The sequence below is a fragment of the Geospiza fortis genome, unplaced genomic scaffold (assembly GCF_000277835.1).
Source record: "Geospiza fortis unplaced genomic scaffold, GeoFor_1.0 scaffold412, whole genome shotgun sequence".
Classification (NCBI taxonomy): Eukaryota; Metazoa; Chordata; class Aves; order Passeriformes; family Thraupidae; genus Geospiza; species Geospiza fortis.
The window spans coordinates 983,415-993,200 of NW_005054504.1; the positions used below are offsets into that span (position 1 = coordinate 983,415).

The window sequence follows — 9,786 nt, forward strand, 5'->3', positions numbered from 1 at the left end:
TGGGGACAGCCCTGAGAGGACAAGGACACACAGGAATGGAGGAAAAGCCCTGAAGAGGCATGCATGGCCCCTCATCCTGTAAGGCTCTGCTAGCTGGGAGGTGCAGGCCTGGAAATCAAGGGGGATGGTGCATCCTTGCCCAGAAATGACACTCAGGGTGGCACCCTTGCAGGCAAAGTTTTCCTTCCTTGCCTTTTTTTCAGTGTCCCAACTATTCCTCAGCCTACCTGGCATCCCAACATTGTCCCTGACTTGGGTACAGGAGACTGTCATTGCCCCACACTCGGGCATTGGTACGTTGGTGCATAGAGGGGTGGAAGCCATTCCCGCAGCCTGTGCTATTTCCCCTTGTTGCCCACCCCCGAGGTGCTGGGCTGCACTGCGTGGCTGGGGACAGCGCAGGGATCTCCATGAAAAGCAGCAGCTGGACCCCGCCATCCGTCTCGCGCCGGCAACTGGGAAGGGATGGGTGAACCTCCTGCGGCCCTGGGTCGCGAGCCCCGAGCAGGTGACTGCGGGTGGGCTGGGATGGATGGGGGAGCGCGGGGTTCCCGCATGCGGGGGAAGCCGTCCCCATGGCATCCCTGCCGGCCCCGAAGGCTGAGGAGGGACTGGGAGGGCGCCTACCTCGACAAGCGAGCCTGGACGGCACCAGGGCTGCCGTGGCCTGCCAAGTTACCTATGGTAGTTTGAAAATAAAGAACTTTTGCACAAAGGCTAAAGGATAAACGTTAACATCTATTCAACTCCAAACAACTAACACTAGTTTGGAGCAGTGCACCACTGCGAGGTGTCAGTTTCGAATTCTCATGCACCTGTGAAGAAAACCCCACAAATGTTAGAGTGGAAGAGAACATGGAAAAGGGCACTAAGGAAGAAAGAACCACTGATTACATGTATATGCACACATGCCAAATACTTTAATGCTTTTTACACTTTGAGCAAGTGTAAAAAATCAGTAGTTTCCATTTCCATTAAGTCTCATGAAAAGGTCTCACGAAAAACAACAAGAGAAAGCAGGTATTATGTATTAACTCAGCAGTACCAACTTACTGACTGCAGTTTCTTCACCTTCTAAGGCGACAAATTAAAGTGTTTTGTACCTCTCAGTGAAGTCCATTGCCTGAATTTTAATAAATATTATTTAAAAGACAGAGAAAAACACAGTATTCTATACTTACCAAACAATGTCAGCTTAAGTATCTCACGCACATACGTGTGCACAGGCTCACACGCGCACGGGCAGACGCGGCTTCCACCGTGCACAAACGGATGCTCCCCTCGCATGGGTACATGCATGGGCATGGGAGAGCACATGCACCACTGCAGTGCACCTGTGTATGCACCCCCCACGTGGGCAGGGCCAGCACATGCATAGGCGTCACAGCTGCACATGCATGTGTACCGTCCACATAGGCATATGCACAAGCAGTCACAGACCACACATGCCTGCGCACCGCAACCCAGGCATGGAAAAGCACATGCACCCTGTGCCTGCACATAGATCCGTGTGGGCATGGGCGAGCACGTGCACTGCCACTGTGCACATACTTCCCACATGGACAAGGGAAGGCACACGGCTGGCACAGGTGAGCATTCACCCTGTGGCCACGCACATTTTTGTGCAGACATCTACACGCACACCCCACGCACAGGTGAGTGTGTGCACCATTGCCATGCAACCATATGGGCATATGGCGTTACATGGAGGCACGGCCGAGCACATATACAGATGCTGCCACACACTTTAGTTGTACACACACTTCCACAGGCACGCAAATGTGCTGGCAGCCCAGAGGGCCACCCATGTCCTGAGTGCATCTCCAGCAGGGTGGGCAGCAGGATGAGGGAGGAAGCTTCTCCCTGTCTGCTCTGCTGTCCTCTGGTGACATGCCCAGGAGTGCTGGCTCCAGATCAGGGGTTTCCAGCACAAGGAGGTTGTGCTGCTGTTAGAGTGGGTCAAGAGAACACCACAGAGATGCTCTGAGGGCTGAAAACTATCTACTGTGGAAACAGACTGTGAGATATGGGGTTGTTCAGACTGTAGAAGACAATGCTCCAGTAAGACTTTAAAGTAGCATTTCAGTCTATCAAGGGGATTCAAAAAGGAGAGATTTTTAAAGGGCATGTAGAGACAGGACAAGGGACATTAGTTTGAAAGTGACTTGTGGTGTGTTTGGATTACACAGAAAGAGGAAATCCTTTCTGATAGGGGTGGTGAGGCACTGGCACAGGATGCACAGAGAAGCTGTGGCTAGACGATCTCTAGAAATGTTCAGTGACAGGGTGGATAGGGCTTGGAGCAACCTGGCATCCCTGGAAGATGTCCCTGCCCTAACCCTAACCCTAACCCTAACCCCAACCCTAATCCTAACCCTAACCCTAACCCTAACCCTGCCTGTGGCAGGGAGGATTGGACAGAATATCCTTCAATGATCCCTCCTACCGCAAACCTTTCTGTGATTCTGTGGTGTGCATGCATGCAGATAGCCCCACAGAGGTGTGATTGCATAGAGCATGCCCTGGAACATGTGTTGGAGCACACACACATGCATGCGCACAGAGGGGTGTGCCACCAAACATGTGGGGAGAGAAGCTCCAGCCTCACTTTCCATCCCACAGTGTTGCATGGGCCCCTGCGCTCATCTCTCACCCACTGCTGCTCTGGGCTCTCCATGCTGGCAGAGCCCCATATCCCTTCCTTCCTGCTGGGCCATTCTACCCCAGTGCAGGGACAGGAAGCGCTCTCTTGCCCCTTCCCAATGCATGGCTTTCCCTTTTGGGCTGTAATGGACTGTGGGAGTGAGGGGGGCCTACTATGTGCACTCTGCTGTGGGGTTTAGACTTTTATGCTCCAGGATTCCCCATCTCCCACATGTGGCAGGGATCTCTCATTAAAGCATCACTACCTGCCATGTCCTCATCCTTCCCCAGCTCAGGTGTATGGGACATTGTGGGACAGATCTGGGATCTGTAAAATGGAGAGATCATCACGATGAGGAGACAGACACCAGGGCCAGGGGCTACCCCACCTTTGTGGGTTCTCTTTGCAATTCTGGAGTTTCACAAAGGGATCCCCAGGACACCCCATGCCATGGCCACATCCAGCATTGAGGGTCTCTGTACCCAGCAACCCAGCCATGCTGCCATGCCGTGGGCCGACGGTCATACCTGGCAGCAGCTGGAGCTGCACGGAGGGGCAATGGTGTTTTGAATGGGTCATGGGGCACAGTTTCCCTGTGCCTGCAGTTATCCATATGCAAGGGCTTGCACAAGTAGCCCTATGAACTCACACTTATACAGATGTGCATGCATTCACATGTGCACATCAGACATAAGGCAAGTTCCCCCGTGCGTGTGGTCACCGGCACGCGCAGTCACTAGCCACTAACACTTGTGCGCAGCAGCATGGAGCTGTGCCCTGTTGCACATGCACTCACACATATGGCATGTGTCCAACTATGTGAACATGCATGCTCAGAGGTGTGTGCATGCATTCACTTAGGTAAGAGTTCAGCTGTGTGTGCTCACATGTATGTGCACACATCCATTTGTGCGTACATGTTCATTTGTATGCACTGACATGCATGTGCCTGTATCCCCTGCATAGCCATATGCGCGCACTCCACATGTTTCCGGCCACTCGTCGACACGCATCTATGTGTGTGCATGTGTGTACCCACTGTGCGGGTGTGTACCCACTGTGGGGTTTGTACCCAGCCGCCTACACTCGCACTGGCCCCGTGCACTTGCGCTCACCCCGGAGCATCCCCGGGCCCCGTCCCAACATCTGCGCACGCGCGCGCCCCTTCCCCCCCGCGCGTTCGCGCGCACCTGCGCTCCCACACCCACCTGCACGCGCATGCCCCGTCCGAGCACTGGCGCCGCCCAGCGGCCGCCGGGGCTCCCGGCGAGCAGAGCAGTCCCCGGGGAAGGCACTGGGCACCATCCTGCCGTACCTCGGTGAATCGGGGCACCCCGGTGAATCGGGGCACCCGGAACAGGCTCAGCAGCAGCAGCACGGCGACATCCCCCTGGGCACGGCCACCCCCTCCCCGGGGCTCTCAATTCCTTGAGAGATTGCCAGGGAAAACCCTGTATCCACTACCCAAGCGCCGTGACTTCTACATGCATCCCGGCGGAAAAGTCCAGGCACTGACCCGTGCCCCAACTCAGCCTAGGAGCACTGGGAGCAGAAGACACCCTGCCCACAGCTGCACTTCAGGTGCCCCCTGTGCCACGGGGGCATTCAGCTTCCAAGAGCTTGCTAAGCCTTCATTCATCCCAGCTGGAGAAATTACCCTCTCCCTGCTCCAGTGCCACTTGTTGGGGCACAGGGACAAACCATGCAAGAGACAGCTGGAACAGAAGTGCAGCTCCTGCTGCTGCTTTAATGTTAGAGATACAATGGCATGCAGCAACATGCAGGCGCTGGCAGCTCCTCCAGCACAGGGCCCTGTGCAGGGCTGCTGAAACCCACCACGAGAGCAGCATGGCCCCCAGGGGGTGCAGTCTTTGGTCCTAGCAATGATCCTGGGGTGGTTGAGATGGAGGGAATGTTGAGGACCCCACTCCTGCCAGGCACCATCCCATAGTACAGCCAGGCATGTGTGAAGTGTAGTGTAGTGTTTAACAGGCTAAAGGGTAGCCCAGAGCAGGGGTAGCAACACAGCAGGGCTGCTGCTGGAGCTCACAGGCAGGCATGAATGCTGCCTCAACCCTGGGCTGGGTTGTCCAGCTATGGCCACACCAAAGCACTGCTGCCTACGCGCCTCCCCAAAACGTTTACCCCCTGCCCCAAGCTCCCGCTGGTTGCATTAAACCCCTCTGCAAAATCAGTATGAAGGCACCTGCTCATGCCATGGAGACAGGTGGACAGTGGCGGGGGTGACATCTAAGTGCTATTTGTGGCTGTTGCAGCAGAAAGGAGGGGACAGGTACCCCGTTTTGTCCTTAATGTGGTTTTTCCTCTATTAATCGCTCCTGGTGTTGAGCTAGATGCTACAGGTGAGGGCTGGTTGAGGCTGGGTTGTCTCCATGCCCACACCATTGGTGACAGAGAGTAGCACAGGCCTCAGTGTATTTGTCCCAGCATCCATGCCCTGGCAGGGTACCATGCCAAGACACAGGTACACAACACCTACTGGCACTCACCTCGGCCCCCTGTGGTCCCTCAGCCAGCAGGGAGTGGGTTAAGAACCTGCTGGCTGCTGCCACTGTTTCTGACACAATGAGGAGGAAGAGGATGCTGGGGCTGAAATTCCTTCAGCTCCCCCCGCCTCCCACACAGATGGACAGAGCTGGGCAAACAGACAGGACAGCCAGTGAGCACTGTTTAAGCCTTTCAGATGCTGCATGAATAGTAGCTGGGGGATGTTTAAGGCATGTGGTGCAGCACCAGATACAAGACAGGCACTGGTGTCCAGGACAAGTTGGAGGGACCTCATGGGCACAGACCCATGAGAGTGGTGGTAGCATCCATCCATCTGGTCTTGCTGGGCCACAGGCTGCTGAGTGACCAGAGCCCATGACAGCTCTGTGGCACAACAACTCCTGTCAGCACCTGGACAGGCAACCCCCTCCCCTGCTTGGTAAATCAGAAAAATAAATAAAAGGCAGGGGCTGGACAGATGAACAGACACAGGGGAGAATCCACAAGGAGCTGGATCCTCTTTGGCGGCAATCTGGGATCACAGCCAGGATCCCGGAGGGAGAATGGGTGGGGGGCTAGCAGTCCTTGGAGGCCTGGCCAAGGCTCTCACGCAGGCACCTGAGCTGTTCCTGGCCCAGCTTGATCTTCTCTTCCAGCTCCCTCTGCTCAGCAATGAGGGCCGACTTCATCTTGACGAAGTGCTGGTAATCCTGGAGGTGCTCGGGGGGCAGGTACCGTGCCACCATGGCACCCACTGCCTCCTCACGCCGCCCCACATGCTCCTTCAGCTCTTTGGCATCCTCCAGCTGTGCCACCAGCAGCCGCTGCTTCTCCCGCAGGGCCAGCTGTGGGAAAGACAGCTGGCATTGGCAGGGCATCCTGCAGCCCAAAACCTCATGGGTGAGGGTCCCCTCCCCCATGCCCACCTTGTCCTCAGCAGGGGTGTGCGGCCCGAGGCTGCCCAGGGCAGTTTCCACCCGGGCCAGGCGACCCGAGAGGGAGAGCAGGAGGTTGACCACCTTGTCCAGGTCACCCACGAAGAGGCGGTACTTGTCAAACTCCCCTGGGGTGCAAAGGGCTTGCAGGCGAGTAGCCACATCTTCACCCAGTGCCCCATTGGCACTAATGTCCTCCTGCAGCCCCCGTTGTGCCTCCTGCAGCACCACCAGCTTGCGGCTCAGACTCTCAATCAGCTGCAGCTGCCAGAGCAAAAGGGTCAGGGGGAACTGGGGCCACTCCCCATGGGATCAGGGGACTGGCACGGAGGTGTAGGGGCACTGTGCTGGGGCCAACAGTACACAAGAACCTTGTGATACCCCAGGTTCCAGGTTCCCATGAGCTACTGGCAATTCCCAGTCCCCACAAGAATCTGTCAATGTCTCAGAGTCCATGTGCACCTAATGGATGCCCCCGTCCCTGTGGGTATCTGGGAACATCCCAGCCCCTGCAAACATCAAGCATCTGTAGATGCCACTTGTCCCCATGAGCATCTGGTGAGACTCCCAGGTCCTGCAAGCACCTGACAATGCCCCTGGTCCTTGCAGACATCTGGCAATGCCCCAGGCCCATGTGAATATATGGTAATGTTCCTGGTACCCACAAGTGTCCAGCAATTACCCCCATGCCCATGAGTGCCTGGTGATGTCCCCAGCTCCCAGGAACAACCAGTGATGCCTCAGTCCCCATGAGCATCCAGAAATGCACCCAGTCTCCATGAGCACCTGGCCAGGACAGTGGGGAACCACAAGGGAATTGTTCCCAGCAGTGTCTTGTACCTTCTTTTCCACCAGCTCATGGTCCACCTCCTCCTCCTCATCCTCCGAGCTCCCCTCCACCACCTCCGGCAGCGCCTTTACCTTGTTGAGTGGCTCAGTTTTGCCTACTGCAACACCAAAGTGCACTGGCAAGGAACTGGAGCTGGCAGCACTCCTGGGAGGCAGCGAGATGGGCTCAAAACCTTGCCTGGGGAGACAGAGATACAGCGATAAGCACTGGGGGGTGTCAGCCTTGGTATGGGGCCCGGTGCTGTGACAGCCCTACCTGTCCTGTGCCAGGGCCTCCAGGTGCCAGTCCTGCTGGAGACACTTCCGCCAGGCCTGTCCCTCCCCTGCCACCAGCAGCTCACCCATCACCTCACTGGCAGTGCCAGGGGAAGCCAAGGGGGCCAGGATACTGGCCAGGGAATGGTCCCTGACAGCCACATCCCACAGTCGTTCCTCGGAGTCCATGCAGCGGGGCTGGGGCCAGCTGCCCTGGCAGCTCAGCCCCTCCACTGCCCCAGAACTGGGCTTAAGTGCCTCTGGCAGGGCAGGGCCAGAGCCACAATGCAGGGACAGGGAGCACTCACCCACCCCATGGGGACTGGCACGGCCCTGCTCCTGGTTCTGGATGAGCCATTGGGGCTGCTCCTCCATCTCCCCAGACCGCTTCATCTTTGTCTGCTTCTCCCCAGCTCCTGACACCCTGTCAACACCCACCCAGGGCATGTCAGCTCCCCTGCCCACCTGTGGGGGCAGGGACACTCAGGGCTATGGCCACGCCAGGGGAAGAGGTCAGGGACAGGGACACTCCACAACACAAAAAAACACCACACTGTGCTCTAAGGATTAGGATGCTCTGATACAGGGTACAAGGGCCCACCCCCATGCCATGGCACCACTTGCCTGCAAATTTCAGCGTTGGCAGCACCAGGCCCAGGAGTCCTGCGGAGTGATCTGGAGGCCTCAGGTCGGGGCCAGGCACCTGACAGAGCAGGGGGGCAAGCAGTGTGCCCCCAGGACTGGCCTTTCTGCTCCCCGGTGAGGCTCTGTGACCGCTCCCTCACTGCCTCAGCAATGCTGCGGATTGGCATTGGGGCAGCAGAGAAGGCAGAGCCATGCCCAGCACCATCTGGTGGGTGCTGGGATGCTCGACGCTGTCTGTACTTCTCCCAGTTGGGCGGAGGTGGGCGGGGAGGTGGTGGGCCCTTCTTTTTGGGGATGCTGGGAGGGTCCAGCTTGGCACGGAAAAGGTCCTTCTGGTCACAGCCCCAGGGGCTGGAAGGTTCCAGGTTGAGATGGCTCTCAGAGAAGGCTCTGCCCCTTAGTGGGCGGTGCAGCGGATCCGGGGGGCTCTCAGGGGTGTGGGCCAGGCGGTCACTATCCCACAAGAGGTCATGCGTGGATGTGGCCCGGTAGCAGGGTGGCCACTCTGGCTCGGTGCTCTCAAGGCAGGTGTGGAATGGGCCAAGCCTTGGGAAACCGGGTGGGTAGCTGGAGAGCTCACTAGGAAGAGAAGGAGGTACCCACCCTCCCATACACAGTCACCCATCTGGCAGTCCAGGCCCATTTCATGTCCTGCCTCATTTACCCCAGCTAGTCATCCAGTCACACTGGTGGGAGAAACCCAGGCTTATCTGCTGGGCACAGTTCTCCAGAGATGGCCCCAGAACCCTGGGGAAGGGTAAGGAGGGACCACCTTTGCTGTGGACACCTCCTCACACACTCTTGCCCTGTGTGCCTCCTTCTGCCTCAAAGAGCACCAGCCAAGGATGGCCAAGGAAGTATGGGAGGCACTTTCTACATCCCCAGTCAAAATCATGGCAGTCCCCACATCCCCCGGGCAGTCCCCACATCCCCTGAGTCCCCACTGAGTGGCACACACATCCCAGCACCATGGCATTTGGCATGGACTCACCTGACGGACTGGCTGACTTTCCTGGTGATTGCAGGTGGTTCCCACTCATCCTGAGGAAATTCCTGTGTGAGGGGGAAGGCAGTGTGAAATCCATCCCCCAGCACCTCTGTCTCATCCCCATTCAGATGCAGAAGACTTGCAGGCAGTCTGCAGGGCGAATGGGGGAACAGTACCCCACACCCCAACCCAGGGTCATAGTCCAGGGGTGCAAGGGAGTGTCAGTGCTGCTCCCCAGCACAGTCCCACAGGGCATTACTCACTGGGACGAAAGCTCTCCGGGGGGGCCAGGCATCACTCTCCTCTCGCCCAGGATGGGTAGCTGGGTAGCAGCAGTCAGGGCAGCGCACCCAGGACACAGGGTGACAGCGGCATGTGTGGCCACGGGGCCGTGGTGGCGGGCACAGGTCCCCTCCACAGTAGCGGCAGGGCTCAGGGCGCAGGGGAACCCCATAGGGGTAGGAGAAGCCCCGCAGGTAATCCAGCTCCCCTGGCCTCCCCAGTGGCTTGTAACAGTGGGGCTGCTCCCGGCAGCACTCAGCATAGGGGCCAGCAGAGCCAGGGCGGCTGGGTGAGGGTGGGCTGTAGGGCTGGTCCACAGAGAGGCGGCAGACATCCCGGTGCTCAGGGCCAGGGGGCTGGAAGGTGCTGGGATCACCTGCTGGCGGCTTGCTGTGCCGGGGTGGTGCCAGTCGGCTGCTCTCCTCAAAGAACCGGCGGCGGTCGGCAAAGGGCAGCAGGACCGCTTCGTCGCTGCCCCGTGGTGGGGAGCTGCAGGCCGCCGGGCCCTGGCTGTAGCCCTCCAGTTCACTGTGGCTGGGCGAGTGTTGTGGCTGCAGCTTGTTTTCCGGGGACCAGTGCCAGCGGCCCCTGGCTCTTGGCACCATCTGCTCAGGGGACAAGGGCCCTTTAGGGGCTGGGTCAGGGGTGGGGATGCCCTGATCTGCAGAGCGGCCAGAGTT

General features: G+C 58.1%; 1 protein-coding gene across 1 annotated transcript in view; it reads right to left on the minus strand.

Moving 5' to 3' along the window:
• Positions 1–4,360: 4,360 nt before the first annotated feature.
• Positions 4,361–9,786, minus strand: part of LOC115948749 (protein Shroom4-like) — an 8,730-nt gene continuing 3,304 nt past the window's right edge. Inside the window, 7 exon segments of the mRNA XM_031063446.1 lie at positions 4,361–5,997; positions 6,079–6,351; positions 6,928–7,114; positions 7,193–7,615; positions 7,816–8,415; positions 8,828–8,889; positions 9,088–9,784. Coding sequence (XP_030919306.1) covers positions 5,728–5,997; positions 6,079–6,351; positions 6,928–7,114; positions 7,193–7,615; positions 7,816–8,415; positions 8,828–8,889; positions 9,088–9,784 — 2,512 coding nt within the window. The 3' untranslated portion in view covers positions 4,361–5,727.